Consider the following 15,736-nt stretch of genomic DNA (forward strand, 5'->3'; position numbering starts at 1 on the left):
TAGATAGCCAACATTCCATCAACACTGCGGTTCAACACATCTACTTTTAATTTGAAAATCAACTGGTCTACTACATGATGCTTAACAGGCCCAGAGGAAATGCCCGTTTTCCCAAAGTTTTGGAAAAAGTTTTTCAGGAGTGGAGCCTCTGCTGTGATTGTGGACTCGGGGTCTTTGTATAAATCTCTTAAATGGCGCCTGTAGTTTCTCCTGAAATGTAAACAAACTAGCACCGCGTTGTTTTTACGACAGATGCGCTGTTACAGAGGAGGTTCCCGAGGGAAGAGCTGTAGAAATGTCTCGGTGGGGTTCGCCACCGTCTCTGGATGTAGCCGGTTAGCTAGCGGCTCTCCTCGGTGAGAGCGACCCAGCAACGCTACGAATGCTTCAGGTACATGTAGTCGCGACGACGGCCACGATACTTTCATTTATCTTAAACACACAAGTGTCATGTTCGTCTCCACCTTCTGCACATCGCCGCCAGGGTCAGGGAGCTGGACACCAGTCCTGCTGTAACGGTACATGTCAGGATGAGTCATGGTGCAAAACCCCACCTCCTCCTCCTCCTGCTCAGTTGGAGAACCTGGAGGTGAGTGTCTCCAAAACTAGAACCACAACTCTTACATGTCAACGACCCAAAGTCCTCCGTCTCTCTTCTGATAGAGGAGCAGCCTCCTCCTGCTACTGCTGCACACCCCACAACCAGAGATAGCATGTATCTTCAATGGGAGTATTCTGTCACCAGGTCTCTAGAAGAGGCTTCCAGAGGATCTTTTGTGAAAGACTCTCTTTGATCCATGTATTTATTATGTTTATGTTTAATAGCATCTGCCTCTTTTCCATGGTCAGAGTTTCTCCAGTCTCCATCTAATGCAACATGACCGTGTTGGGAGAACTTCAGCGCTGACACTGCTCAGGATGGATGGTTTGTGCCTTTTTTCTTATGTTTGAATTTCAGCTTTACAGTAAATTAAAAATTTAATGTGTATGAGTTTAGTCCAATGTGCCATAATTGATGGCTGAGTGCACTGTCTGAAAGTTGTGTATGTGCAGAGGATCTTTCCGTAGATATAAATGCTATTTATTTATTGGTAGATTCAGCCTCACTACTGTGCTTCACTCACAAGGAAAGCGCTTTACGTTTGAAAGGTTAGAAGATGTACATAGTCAATGGCAAAGTTATGGATCTTATGATTAATGTCTAAAGAGATGGATATGTATTAGATTAGATATTTGAGTTGTGACCGTCTGGAATGTATGAAAGTGTATCTGTTCCTTTGCTTTGATTCTGCTACTGCTCTTGTTCTTGTTAGGTTTGTAGTGTCCATGTGAGCATTTTGGTGCATTACATTGCACTAAAACATTTTATTTACTGACTTCTTCAACCCTGTGTCTGACAGGTACAATGGAACTCCAAGGGCCAGTGGTGTCTTCTTCAGACCGCCCCCTCTCTTCTTCAGCTCCTGCCGGTCCACGGGGACACTCCTTTTACTCTTCATTTACTGACATGTCGAACATCTTGCACCTTCGGTTCCGCAGGAGCACGCTCACCAGATTCAACCCGGGCCACACTCTGCCTCAGGTGGGTTTCTACATTATTATTTAGCCATTCTTGAAACTGAAGATTTGAGGCTAGTTAATTAAAGGGTTGTCATGATGGAAACAACTAATTGTAAAATGCTTTGAATGTTTCTTCAGGTTCAGAGTGTGGCACCTCCATCTGCATTCGGGGTCAAATTCCACAAGTGTGCTAAGGTACATCATCATATTCTTATTAACCCGGCCCGTTTTATCAATGTGTTTTTAATTACTAATATATTTTTGCTCAAGCATCTTTAACATGCAGTGATCAATTCTCCTCCTCGGACGCATGGTCTCTAGGTGAAGCTCGACACTGACCCTCCTCAGTTGACCTTCTTCCTGCTAATTCACAACATGGGTCCCGTCGGTGGTACCAACTTGTCTCAGGTGGCTATCCGGGACTCTCTGTCTGGAATAGTCCTCCTGCAAACTGAAGGCAGGGTAGTGGAAAGAGGCTACCAGACATTTGCTATTGATTCCCTGTCTGGTACGTGTGGCTATCACAATGTTGTGAAAGATGTAACATTTAACCCAATTGTCTTGCTTGAACTTTTTATTACATTTATTTGTCTCCTAAATTTTCTCCCCAGCTGGTTCTCAGATTGTGGTCAACTACACCGCTCACATGCGGAGTCATAAGAGTGAAATACTGAACCTTCCAGCTTTTCTCACTTTTTCTAATGCCTCACAGGTATTGTCTGCACCCACTTTTCCCCCTTTTAACTCAAGTGAAATGCAAATAACATTTGTTTTTTAATTTCACAACTTATGAAGAATTATTTTTGCTGTTATTACCTGAAGTTTTGTTTTCTTGATTCCACAGAATGATGTCAGTATGTTTGGTCCATTAACAGCTAATCTAACCCTGAGGGTGAACTCCACTGACAGAGTGAGTTAATGGCTCCCCCAATACACCTATACTGTTCGTCCACTGGAAACACACCTGCAGCTTTGAGCATCGCATGTTTGTTGTTTGAGTGTCGATCATGTTGACAAAACTGAGTTTATGAGAAGTCTGATGTTTCTGCTCACCGTTTCAGATCTATCCCAACCACGGAGTCCATTTTGCTGGATTTGCGGCCGGGTTCTTTGTCACTTTGGTTCTGCTGTCACTTGGGTTCCTGGCCATGAACCTGATAGGCCTCAGAACCAGGCTTAACCTTCTACAGCAAAGGGTATCACAAACATAAAAGTCTATTTTTTAAAAGTGATTGTTATCATCATTTGTTCATCACCTGCAGTATCTTTGAATAAGCATATAAGCTGTTTTTATATAAAGAGGGAGTAAAAGTTGCTCTCTAGAAATAATGTTGACATATTTTGCTAGCTGTTTTAGGATATATGATTTATTGAAGGAATATATATTAATAAACTGCACATATGTTCTCTTTGCTCAGAGGAAAAGAAGGGATTCGGACCTGGAGTATGCAGACTGCAACATGAGTGAGACAATTAAAGATGAGTCAACATTTGAGGACAAGATGGTGGACATCATGGTATTAGAGGATCCTCAGAACATGTACCAGGCTTTGGAGAAGTGAGTAAACCAGTCAAGAGGGGATTTTTTTTGGATTCTGAAGGGAAGAAATGGTCAAATGCATCTCAATAATATATAAATATATTCTGAACCATAATATACAGTGAACAAGTTTAACTTGTGTACTCTGCATTTCATCCACAAAAGCCTTGAAATGTCGACACTGCTTCGCGCAACCAACAACCTGGAGACCACACGCATTCAGATCTACAAGGATGTGATATCCTCCCTGCTGGGCGGCCTGAGGGCCAGGGGGCAGACCAGCGCCCAGGCCCAGCAGAGGCTTCTGAGTGTGCTCCATGGACAACTGCTTGGCATGGAGGGCCGACTGAAGGAGGAGAGGGGGACCCGAATGGCTGCCCTGGCCGGCCAGTGTAACCTGGAGACTCGGGAAGAAATGGAAGAAGAGCATCGCAAGGAAGCAGCTGAGAAAGCCCAGACCGAGCTGCTGTGTCAACATGCAGACCAACAGGTAACAGTAATGAGGAGCTTTTAAGTTACTTGTATTGTTTAGTTTTACTTTTAAATTGGAAAACAGAAAACAAAATTGGCTGGAAATAATGTACGAAGTAAGAGATAGTAAAACTTGTTAGGGAAGTTGCAGGAGACTTTTTTTTCTTAATTGCAATCACTATAGTATAAACCATTTGTGATGTCGGTAGGAAGTCCTCCAGTGCAGTGTCCTGCTGGAGAAGCTGCATAAACGGAGCCAGAGTCGGCTCCAGCGCATCCTGTTGGTCCGACATGAAGAAGCCTCAGCAAAGGTTCAGAGGCAAATCATCGAGTGGCGCCGGGTGGAGCTGCACAAGATCTTCTCTGAGGAGCTGGAGGAGGCCACCAGGATGGGCGAGTTGGAGAAAAGCACAGCCATGAGTCTTCAGCATGATTATTTTACCTGTCAGGTAAAGAAACTGAAGTTGATTTACATTCTGCTGACACACGGTTAGAACCATGACCATTTGAATGGCCTCCTCCAATAATGCATTTGGCATCTATATGTTTCCGATATTTCCACTGGCTGAAGTACTGATGATTTATTAATGTGATAATGTGACGTTTCCTTTGTTCAGGATCAGCTTGAAGAGGTTCTTGATGTCGTCCTTGCCAATCAGCGTTATGTTCTGGCTGAACGCCATGCACAGAGGAAGTTCCTGGTTCACAGCCTCCACAGCCTCAACAGCCTGATTTCGGACACCTTCTCTAGCACCTCCAGCAACTTGGACAGCTGGTTCACTCACATCAGGAGGTCAGAGCTTATTGTAGGATATTCCACACTCTAAATGTTAAAAGTAATCTTCTCAAGCAATATTAACAAACAGTTTCCACATCGGTAATCTTAAAATCAATCTGAAGATACCGACCAACTCAAAGTGAAATGGTTAAATATGAGTGAACACATTTGCATTATATAATATTTAAAAATATAAATTTGTACAGAGAAAATACTTTAAAATTTATAAAATACTAAATACAATTATTATTTTCTCTCAGTTTATTGACAATTTAGTCTCATGGCTCATTTTTATACCAGAATGGAACTCAGTATAGCACAAACCTCTGTCAGGGCCAAATCCTACATGATTGTTTAGTTCTCATTGTAGATACAGAAAAGAAAAAATATCTCTGAATTATTCACTGAATTTTCTTTATTTTTTTAAAAGTGCCTGATGTTGCAATGTCAAAGAAAATATTTTTTATAAACCCGTACCTGCACCAGGTTAATGTTTCAACTTGGCATGTTCTCTTATTCTCCACTAGAGGGAGCACAGTGCCTGCAGAGCAGATAGACCAGCTGCAGGAAAAGGCCCAGAAAGAGCTGGTGATGGTGAGGCAGAGACTGGACGAGGCGCTGAGTCAAGAGAGGAGAGCCATGCGCTGCGGCCTGATCAAGAAGAGGAGGGAGATTATCACTGAAATGGTGAAAAGGATCATACATAATTAGGGTTATTCCAAACCACTATTCATTGTGGATTGATGCAGCAAAACCTGTTGCTCATCTCAGTCCTGAATTAAAATGTTGCCTTTATTCAATCCTGTTCCCCCCTTCTCCAGCTGAGAGTCCACAAACAGAGAGAAAAGGAGCTGTCGGTTCTGTCTAAGCGCCTGGAGCAAAGCATGGAGGTAGCCCAGAACCTGCACTGTTGGCAGAATCTACTGACGGCTCACAGCTTGGAGCTAGCTGAGCTCATCAACAACCTGGATGAGGAGGCTACTGCTGACATCCGCAAGGTGCCGCTCTAACAGTGTACATCTGGCACAATCATGACCTAATCACCCAAAAACTACCACACAAATATGGATTTCCTTTAAATGACTCCGTCTTGATCCTCTGTGTGTTCTTCAGGTGACCATGCGTGTGATCCAAGGTGCGATAGCGGAGGTCAAAGCCATCCAGCCTTCTGTCACTCAGGCTCTGCCAACGCCCTTACCTCCAGGGACGCACCTCTCCCTGCTGCAGGTGGAGCCAGAGCAAGGAGCAGGACAGGCGCAGGGACAAGGAGCAAGCACTCTCCTGCAGGGCCAGGAGAGGCTGCACCAGGAAGGCAAGGCAGCCCTGCGCACCCTGAGCGGCACTAGGGAAGCTCTGCAGGAAGCCAGGGAGAGAGAGCTGCAGGAGCAGAGGGAGATAAGGGCACAATCCAGAGCTTTCTTCAGGTCAGTGAGGCTGTGTAATGACATTGGTCATCTTGTTTCATTTAAAGCGCTCCAACACAGTCATGTAATGTGAAACTCTGGGGTGGTGATCTGTCATTCTTCTTTCTCCCTCTCTGCTCTAGGTGTTTGTGTTCATCCCAGCTGACTCTATCTGAAGATGATAGACTGAGGATGAAACTGGAGTTCCAGAAGTGTCTGTCTGTGATGGACCGATGCCTGGTGCTGCCTCATGCTGTCTCCAAAACCAAACTCCACACTTCTCTGGCAGCTTGGAGAAAGGACAGCGAGAAACAGATGGTAAACGCATAATCACAAAGTCTGGAATTTATTCCTATGTCCAATGTGTAGAGTTACTTTGTGACTCTGGTGACATATTTGGTACAATATTTGAATGACCTGGTTAGTGCTTTAAAAGATATTGTGCTAAATGTGTTGAATTGTGCAGAGTGTTCTGTATGGAAGACGTCTATCGATCCAATCTTATTTAATCATTGCACGGAACACAGTGGTATCCCCAAATATTTGTGCATTCTTGCTTTATAGTTAGGCATTGAGGTTTTCCTTTTTTTGTTTGTTTTTTCAGTGCATCTCACTAAACTGTTTTCCCCTTTATCCCTTTTACTCCGTATGGAACGGTTTTATGGCCAGGCATTAAAAATTAGAGGAGGACGATTTTTGTTGTTGTTTTTGTTTTAAAGTTGTCCAGGTTAAGGGGTGACTGACAGCTATGTGAACCCCGGAGAACCTCAGGACATTCTCTGGAGCGGCTGTATGTGTGAACTCAAATGTCAGTTTGACAGCTTATTGACTTTCTACAGCCTCCCAATAAAGAGTCAGCAGAAAGTTTGAAGGAGCTGATGTGAGTACACAGCAGGAGATCCTCTGCAGGATTCACCACAAGCGAATCTCCAAAATCCAGAGAGAGTCCAGACCCAATTCTGCAGACATCCTCCAAAGGTCATGTCTGGAAACAGCTAGAGTTAGAAGTTTGACATATTGTTAAAGGCTCAACTTTAATCTTGAAATTTCAAGTTTGTTCTCGACATTTTGGCTTTATTCTCGAAATGCATTTATCTTTTTTAATGCCTGGCTCTGATACTCCAAAAATATATGTTTCTGTTACTTCTCTTCATAATACAGTTCTGGAGATAATCCAACGAAAGGATCCCGTGTAAATTAAACTACCACAGTAGATAACAGTGGATTTAATGTTTTCTCTTATGAATAAGAAATGGAGAATAGCAACCACCAGTGCAAACCACACTGTGCTCAGCCTCAATTGTGTGGCTGCTGGATGAGAGCACATTGTTATTCAGAAATGATAAAGGGCTCCACAGAGTGGTTTCATTTTTAATCACATCACAGCAGTGTGGTTGGAGTCACTTCCCAACCACCTTATGGATATGTGGTCTTTTGCAGACGAATATGCAGTCCAAGGGGAAAAGCAGCAAGGCCAGACAGAAAACAGACGAATCCGACCTGCTGCTTTTTGAGAAAAGACTCGAGGACAGGATCCAGCTGTTTGTGGAAGAGAAGGAGATGGAGAGCACTGTCATGAATAAGGTGAAGAGGAGGACACTCAAGCTGATGTTACTCCAGTTACATTGACTGCAGGTAATTTGTAAGTGCAGCAAGTGTTTTAAGTGGACTCATCCATTGTAATGTTGGCAGGTGTTGGAGGAGATGCAGAGGGAGAGGGAGAAGGAACTCCGCTCTCAGGCGGACAACCTGACGATTCAAATGGCTGCCATCCACTTCCTGAAGGCTGAGCGGAGGACCAAAGTCCTGGAGACCTGCAGAGCCATGCTCACCCTGCACGGTCTGCTCATTCAGCAGCTCAGAGAGAGGAAGAGCCTGGAGAGCCAAGACATGACCCAGAGTATACAAAGCCACTGCATGGTAGGCAATGCTTGACTCATGGTTAATTCCTGTGTTTTACCATTATATGTTTAAAAGTCTGCTCATGGCCTTTGAGGTGTATAATAAGGTTCAGGGTAGTAGCATGTGCATGCCCATATGCAACTGGTCACGTGGGATTCGTTTTCAGGTGTTTTAGTATGGACGGGGATTAATACGGATTTGCGGCCAAAAATGCTCATGGAGACAGAGATCGTATTACTTTGAAAATGCAGTTTTTCAAACCAAAAGGCGTAGCAGTACGGATGTACACTCACCCTTTTATAAGAGGGATAACCTGCCTTTTACTACAGGGCCTCGAGGAAGCAGAGCAGCAGCTTCAGAGGGAGAAGTCCGAGTTGGACGGCCTAGAGATGTTTCAGAGCAGAGTCGAGTCAAATAAAACCCGCAGAGACGACTCTGAAGACAGTGAGGAGGACATCGAGGAAGACGAAGTGTTTCAGCTGCAGCAGGACTGCAGGATGACCACCATCCTCCAGGAGGCGCTCTACAAGTGTGCTCAGGTCATCACACTGTTGTCTGAGCGGTGAGCTGTCACATCAATGTTATCTCAGAAGTAATGAGGAATTTTATGGGCGGACACAGGCCATTCAATTTGACTGTGTTGAAACTCTCTGGTGTTTTCAGTTTGCAAGAAATAACTGCCAACTATCAAGCCATGGAAGATTTGAAAGAACAAATGGAGCTCAGGAGGCTTTATGGAAACTGTGACCAGGTCGGGTTTTATTCAAGACTGTTTTTCCAGTAATATTATGAATACAAACATATCAGTGGCCTGAGAAAATACAGTGACATCCTTACTTCTGTTTGCACGCCAGTGGAAGTAGAGGAAATCTGTATTTATGATGGCTCCGTGCCCTGCTCTTCATTTCAGGATCTGGAGTTTGCATCTCAGTTGGTGAAGCAGAGTCAGGTGTCTGCCGAAGTTCTCCTAGAGGCCCTGCGCCTCCTCCTCCCCACGCTGCCTGAAAGCGAACTCCTCTCCATCTCTGATGCCCTCTGCCCTAAACAGCACCATGCGTCATTGTTGGCAGAGCAAGAAAATGTGGGGTAAGAACCAGGTTCGGTTATTATTCCCTGGCAAACTTTCTTGAAAATGTCTAGTTTTACATAGTGCAGAGTCCAAAGAGGTAAATGTGTTCGACACGTGATAATAACAGTGAATATACAGTGGGATCTAAAAGAGTTTTTGCATCCCATTGAATATTTGATTTGTGGCGTGTCTTTTCTGCTAATTTATTTCCCTGAATAAACTGTGCAGCTTCCTAAGAAAAAGGAATGATAATATCTACCCAGAGATAGACTCATGCTTGACCAATAAAGTGTTTTGAAGGAAGATTGAACAAATTCAACAAATTGTCGTTGTCGAAAAAAACTAAATCAATACTTAACCATTTATTGGGTCATCAGAGAGCTGTATCAGGATTCACTGGTATGTAAATTGTGGCAGGACTTTGTTTGGTTCATAAAAAGTCTTGGTCCTCGTTATTTTAGAAGACATTCATCAATTAAACTGTGAGTACCCACACAATGTACAAGTCAAGTATCAAAATACGGCTCTTTTACTGAAAAGGGGCTGAATGGATATACTTTATTTATTTAACATTATCATACAAAATCTGTTTGTCTCATCCATCTGGCAAAATCTTTTGTTTCCCTCTTTTTAAAGAAAAAAAAAAGAATAGAACTACTTGTAATCGAGTGAAAACATTTCTGTCTCCAGTTTGTAGCCAGAGTCTCAGCGATTCTGTGGTTAAACAAAAGTAGTTTTGCATGTGAAGTCACTGATTTTAAAGAAAGCTGTTCAGTTTCCACAGCAGCTGGCTGAAGCACAGCCATCTGCAAGCATTGTCTTCAATTGAAATAAATGTTGTCTGAGCACAGTTCCACAAGAGCCATTCTCCCTGAGCCAAGATGGAAGGAAAAGGGATTTGACTCAACATTTAATTTCCCCTCTCTTCCTGATACACTGGAACACTCATGTCTGGCTCCTGCTGAGTTTGGAGTTCACATGAATAATGTCTCATGCATGAGGTCTCTTCGGATCAGAGCTGTGTGGCCCAAGGAAGGGGGAATGAAAATTCTCTGTTTAGAGCAATATTCAAGATATTTTCTTTTCTCATTGCTATTTGTTTCTGCTTCGTTTTGTTTGTAGAAAATCATCTATCAGTACACTAAGTTGCAACTGTTCAACTAACATTTAATTTAGGATCCCACTGGTCAAGGTTAAATGAGCTGACTAATGTTCTCATAACATCCCTTTATTGCACTTCCTTTCATACAGTCATTTAGCTACTGATTGGAACTGCATTCATAAAAAATGCAATCATGCAGCCATCTTTTCCTTTCTGTTGACAAAAATAAACCTTATCTTCGTTTCCTTTGCTTAGTTGGTCATAAAAATTAAAATACCAGGTCTGAGTCATCAAAAGAAACGTCTACCTTCAAAATTCCCACTGTTTCTTTTCATTCACTCCTCTTCTCTGTCCTGGTGCTTCATGGTGTTTCCGGCACGCTTCCAGTTTGTTGTGGTATGTTCCCTCAGTTGGACCATTGAGTGTACATCACCTAAATGTTAGAATGTGCACATTCTAACATGGACAAGATGCAACACGTACTTCTGGACATGTCCAGAAGTACGTGTTGCATCTTGTCCATTTGTAACTAATCAAAAATCAGGAGCTCACACATTATCTATCTCTCCTGACCAAAGTCTGTTTGTACTTCTTTTACATTTGTACACAATGGAATCAGTAGAGTGGTAAGTGGTTATTATACAGGTAATGAAATGTAAAATTATGGATATGATTTACTGTTACTCTCCATCAAACATGATTTTTAAGCAACACAGTTTTACTGTGCGTAGGCAATCTTGAATATTTATCCCTATAAAAATTAACCCTGTATTTTTTATTGTTTTGACAAGCCTGACTTGTACTAATGAGAGGTAGTAACATATTTGACTTCACAATTCTCTGTCTATAGAGTAATAAAAAGTTTTTACAGTGTATCGGAAACCTAGGGGATCACTCAGTGTTATTAATCAAAACTGGCTTTGTGCTCAGCGACTGAATCCTAATTACCAGCCTCTTAATCCTTCTGACCAGGTGTGCTGTGGGTTCTAATCGACTTATTTCCGTCAAACTGAGAGAAGATGTGGTGCATGAAAATATGTCAACCACGCTGTGCTGCCCGGTGGAGAGAGAGAGGTGAGTTGTGCTACCAGCTGCCTTGTAAAGATTGTTTGTAGTTCAGTGGTCACCAGCATCATAGACCGATCATTTTTTATTAAAGTGAAATACGCAGTTCATCATGGCTGGGCTGCGGTGACCACATGCATGAGGTAAGCACTCAAACCCTCCAGTCCCACTAACAACAGAGCTTTTGTCCTCCACATCCCACAGGCTCCAGGAAAAGAGGCAAAGTCTGATGGAAAAACTGCTGCCCTCATCTCACCTTCTGCCTCCAAGAGATGTGGAACCACAGAAAGGAAAGAGGGACAGTTTCACTGAAACACAACCGCGCGTTTGTAAATCAACCGTGACTGAAAACACGGTTACACAGCAGCAAAGGGACGCTGCTAAAGGGAAAGTTGGGGAGACAGTGAATGAAACATTAAACAGCTCCGCCTCAGCCAGCTGTGCACTGGACGTCCCGGGGACAGGAGGGAGGCTGTTTGTGTTTCGGGATCCACCTGAAGCTCGCGACTGTGGAAATGTCTCCAAGAGAAAAAGGAAGAGGAATTTCCTCAATCTGAAGAAAGGTTCAGTGGCCCCGACAAACCTATTGTGACATATATATTGCTTTGCAAGATTTTTATAATGCTTGTACTTTATGATGTTACTTCAATACAATATAATTCATAAAGTTTTCTATGTAGCAAAGACAGACTTTTTTGTAACATGTATTTAGCTTGTAGCTTTTCAAGTAAAGGCAGCTGACTGTTTCCAGTTATTCCTTCTCCTTCTCAATTCCTCAGATTGTAATGGGCAGGTTGATTTGCAAGGTCAAAAGTAAGTGGTTGACTCACCGGTTATTAGTCTGCCATAACTGCCGTCAGTCCACAGAGCTACAGGCTCAGATCAAAAGGCTGCACACCACTAATCAGTTTACTGGGAAAGAACAGACTCAAATAAACTGTTCAGTACTTAATCAACCTGCCTATTACAACCAAACTGCAGATGGTTGTTTTATGATGGTTTGATTTGAGGATTGCTAACCTCTGTGTGCTCAATATACAACGGTATCTAAATTTGTCCAAACACAAAGTTCTTTCATGAACAATACTTAAAACTATTCATAATCGCTTATGTAAAGTTGTCAAACACCTTGGATCACATCATGTGAACATCATGATTTAAGTCTTTACTTTTCCCTCATTTGTCTCTTTGTGTTCTTTTTGCATCTAGACACTTATCTACCTTTGATAATTACAATCTAATAATAAATAAATCATGTTTCTGGGAATTGACAAACCACAAATATGGGGGGCAGCTGCAAAATAATGTGGTTGTGTAACTTGTGTTATTATCACCCAGTCATCCCCTGGTTATTTGAACACAGCACTGGTTGGCTCCACTAACACACAGCAGACCCCCAGACGTTTCCCCCCCAGTGCAGCGGCACTTCCACGTGATCATCCCCCGGGTTTTTTCTCCCCCTCCATCCATAAAAGTGCGGCGGGTCCCCTCCGCAGCGTTTGGATCCGTGTTGGCTGCACACGCAGCTAGAAGCAGACACCGAGCCGCTCACTGGGAGAAGCCGACATGAGGCTGGGACTGGCCGCGGTGCTGTGGCTCCTCTGCCTGCTCCGCCTGTCGGACTGCGCTCCTCCGACCTGCTACTCCAGGGCGCTCGGCCTCAGCAAGGAAGTCATGGCTCTGCTGGACAAGATCCACACGTACCACCGCACGGTGAGTGAGGACTGAGGCAGTCTGCAGAGCAGGCGGTGGAGGATCCACTCGATATGTGTTCTCATGAGACTGTTTTGGATTTGCAGAAAACGTGCGCTGAAGTCCTACCTACGATCTTCCTGGATGTGCATGTGAGTTGAAAGCAATGGGGGAAAGCAGGTGACGTTGTATTTGTCGCAATTTTACTTTCATCAATAGCAATACTAGAAAAGCTCAATAATATACTGATGTGTTGTTAATACATCGTGCAAGTGGCAATTGGTTTTGATGATCGACCTCAGATTTGTTAAAGATTGACTGTTTATTAAGTTTTGGACATTCTCTGCTCATAAAGAAGAGTTTAAACCACAGCCATTCCTTGGGAGCAGTGTTGTGGAATGAGGGGATTTCCAGTCACTGGGAGTTACCACTAATGTCCACTATCAGAAGTCCTGTTTGATATTTAAGGCTAAATTTGATCAGCACTTAAGAAAATGATCCCAGTTAGAGTGGAGCTACACATTTTGCTTTCACTACACATTTTGCTTTCACAAAGCTCTGTCAATATTAGACTATTCAAACCAATGCATTGTTGTGTATTTGATTTGTCATTGTGTCGTGTGATTAAAATCTGAAGATGATCCATGTCTTGTTTGATGAGAGTTTGTAAAATGGGAATGTATGAGACAAAAAAAATGATTTTGCTTGACTACTTGATTACATTGAGTGTAATCTGTACAACTAATAATTCACAAGAAGTATGAATACTGTAAGTGGCTCACAGATGATGCTGCGTGTTGTTCATTTTAAAACTATTGCTTTATCCTTGCAGAACGCGTGCATCACCACCAAGCTTCGTGACTTTCTCTATGTGGTGCTCAACCACCCCAACCAGTACTGCAGAGAGCGTCCCAGAATAATGCTGCTGAAACGTAAAATCCAGAGCCTGTACACCATCATCACCCGGATCTGTTATCGGGTGAGAAGATCTTAAGAGTGTGCAGTGCTTTTGTTCTCAACCTGGCTTGTTTTCGAGCCTGAGTGGCTTGACCACATATCTCTGTTTTTCATTGGCAGGACCTGGTGTTTTTCACAGATGACTGTGAGGCTATTGATACCGGTCACATTCGCCCTTACTATGCAGAGGACCGGCTCCAGCTCCTGCAAGAAGAGAGATGAGCAACATGCGAAAGAAGACAACACACACTGGTCTATAACATACATATCAACAATATACAGAATGAACGCACAAACACATGTACCAGACACACCACAGCCTGCAGTGTATTAGATGCATCATATGGTTTTGGCAGGACACACAGTGCTGTTTCATGCCCTACCCAGTTGGCTCCGTGCTACAGCTGCACACTCATGTTAGAGGACATGTGTGGTTACATTCCAGCAAGGAGTGTAGAACTTTCCACAGGAAATTTGCTGAATGCCAACCATGCCGATGAAAACCTTAAAATAATAAACCAATAAGAGATGCTTCTGAGCCGGGCTTTAACCGCTGCTTTCTTACCGAGGCTGATCAAAGCAGCGTATGTCATTAAGAGAAATATGTTGTGTTGCCATAACCCTTGGTCTGACTAACATGTCTTAAAGGAGCACTATGCAGTGTGTTGTAAACTTTTTACGAGTTGAACATGGTGGCTGAAAATGCAAGAATTAGATGTTCCTATACGTGTTGCTTTGGTTGAACAGTGTGTTCCCTCAGAGTTCTCAATGTTTTCTTGTTGTTTAGATCCAGAGCAGTTGTGACAATGCTGCTGCTTCTTAGAGTGAAGCTCAACAAAAAATAATATTTTTATAGCCTTAGGCACAATGTAGATGAAAAAATTGAACCTTAACTGTTATATAAATACTAGACAAGTATACAAGTTCTTTATAATGACATCTCTACACAGTAAGTCTCATATTATATAATAAAACTTGTGTTTATGTACCTGTTTGTGCCTGTTTCTTATATTTAGCTGTTGAGTTTCTGCCCGTATGACCTCTGATTCTCTTTCAGTCGCAGTTCGGACTTAAATACAACTCTAAGAATGGTTTAAATCAAAGTAGATTTGTATTTTCTCTTTACAGACTAAAAGAAACTAGTGGTTATGTCTGGAATATGTGATTGATGAACTGTGAGTGAACGATGCGGCTTTTCATAAATCATGGTTTCCCATTCATTTCCACTCGGCTGACAAAAATAATTTGAAATATTACTCAACCCTCCCGACGAGAAAACATCGCTTTGTGATTTTTGAACAGTTAATATTGGTGCTCTGCCCTCGTGGTTTTATTCCTGGCCTCTGCTGCCCTCTATTGGAAATACTATGTAACTGGCATCACAGAGAAGTGGATCTGCTGTGATGGATATAAATGTGCATCTGGGATTTAGTCCAGGCAAAGTAACCCATTTTGGAGACAAAAATTGAAGTAATTGTAAAAGAATTTTTTTCAGCATAGATCATTTCTATGAGGTGTCCAGAACAACATACTAAAAGTCCTAAGAAATCCTAGTTGAGGAAATATGTTTAATTCTCATCAAAGTGTGCCAAAAAGGCCCGGCAACAATACACCCCAAAAAGACTATTTTTTTCCTTTACTCCTATCAAAATGAAACTTTACACAATGAAAGTAACCATGAAACGTAACATTTTTTGTATTACAAGTTTCTTTGAAAATGAATTTATGTATGTATTTGTCATACATATGAATGGTGTTTCTGCCTATGCAAATTAGGACATATTCAATAAGTGTGGCGCTCATGTGCTTGTCAAATTCATTTCAAAAGAAACTTGTAATACAAAAAAAGTTACTTTTCATAAATACTTTTACTATATAAAGTTTTATTGTGGTAGGAGTAAAGGAAAAAATTAAGCCTATTTGGGTGTATTTTGGGCATATTCGATTAGTGTATAGCTCATTTGCATATTCAAATTCATTTTCAAAGAAACTTGTAATACAAAAAATGTTACGTTTCATGGTTACTTTCATTGTGTAAAGTTTTATTTTGAAAGGAGTAAAGGAAAAAAAATAGTCTTTTTGGGGTGTATTGTTGCCTGGCCTTATTGGCACACTTTGATGAGAATTAAACATATTTCCTCAACTAGGATTTCTTAGGACTTTTACTATGTTGTTCTGGACACCTCATAGAAATGAT

At 42.2% G+C, this 15,736-nt stretch overlaps 2 protein-coding genes across 3 annotated transcripts; both read left to right on the forward strand.

Moving 5' to 3' along the window:
* Window positions 1-134: 134 nt before the first annotated feature.
* LOC132999825 (limbin-like) lies at window positions 135-12,065 on the forward strand. 2 transcript variants are annotated; one of them, XM_061069602.1, is made up of 24 exons: window positions 135-391; window positions 485-589; window positions 850-925; window positions 1,401-1,582; window positions 1,699-1,755; window positions 1,882-2,068; window positions 2,172-2,272; window positions 2,405-2,470; window positions 2,622-2,756; window positions 2,979-3,118; window positions 3,266-3,590; window positions 3,781-4,020; window positions 4,189-4,364; window positions 4,877-5,036; window positions 5,171-5,347; window positions 5,463-5,773; window positions 5,896-6,070; window positions 7,193-7,336; window positions 7,445-7,672; window positions 7,984-8,216; window positions 8,318-8,405; window positions 8,565-8,740; window positions 10,798-10,899; window positions 11,095-12,065. In XM_061069602.1, exons 1-24 carry the CDS (start codon window positions 383-385, stop codon window positions 11,480-11,482), a joined length of 3,981 nt encoding a protein of 1,326 aa, XP_060925585.1. In that variant the 5' UTR covers window positions 135-382; the 3' UTR covers window positions 11,483-12,065. The 2 variants fall into 2 exon arrangements, with proteins under 2 accessions (XP_060925585.1, XP_060925584.1); XM_061069601.1 differs by having other exon boundaries at window positions 135-589.
* A 391-nt stretch (window positions 12,066-12,456) lies between these two features.
* On the forward strand, window positions 12,457-14,409 carry LOC133000645 (cytokine-like protein 1). Its single transcript, XM_061070597.1, has 4 exons — window positions 12,457-12,603; window positions 12,690-12,734; window positions 13,415-13,561; window positions 13,660-14,409. The coding sequence occupies exons 1-4, from the start codon at window positions 12,457-12,459 to the stop codon at window positions 13,759-13,761; spliced, it is 441 nt and encodes a 146-aa protein (XP_060926580.1). The 3' UTR covers window positions 13,762-14,409.
* The last annotated feature ends 1,327 nt before the right edge of the window (window positions 14,410-15,736 follow it).

The sequence above is a fragment of the Limanda limanda genome, chromosome 4 (genome assembly GCF_963576545.1).
Source record: "Limanda limanda chromosome 4, fLimLim1.1, whole genome shotgun sequence".
In the NCBI taxonomy this organism is placed as follows: Eukaryota; Metazoa; Chordata; class Actinopteri; order Pleuronectiformes; family Pleuronectidae; genus Limanda; species Limanda limanda.

Excerpts from the sequence above, each read along its gene's own strand:
- LOC133000645 (XM_061070597.1), top strand. The coding sequence starts at position 12,457 with ATGAGGCTGGGACTGGCCGCGGTGCTGTGGCTCCTCTGCCTGCTCCGC. Across the intron at positions 12,604-12,689 it reads TCCACACGTACCACCGCACG|AAAACGTGCGCTGAAGTCCT; the intron begins GTGAGTGAGGAC and ends TTGGATTTGCAG. Across the intron at positions 13,562-13,659 it reads TCACCCGGATCTGTTATCGG|GACCTGGTGTTTTTCACAGA; the intron begins GTGAGAAGATCT and ends TTTCATTGGCAG.
- LOC132999825 (XM_061069601.1), top strand. The coding sequence starts at position 383 with ATGCTTCAGGTACATGTAGTCGCGACGACGGCCACGATACTTTCATTT. Across the intron at positions 2,273-2,404 it reads CTTTTTCTAATGCCTCACAG|AATGATGTCAGTATGTTTGG; the intron begins GTATTGTCTGCA and ends TTGATTCCACAG. Across the intron at positions 7,673-7,983 it reads GTATACAAAGCCACTGCATG|GGCCTCGAGGAAGCAGAGCA; the intron begins GTAGGCAATGCT and ends CTTTTACTACAG.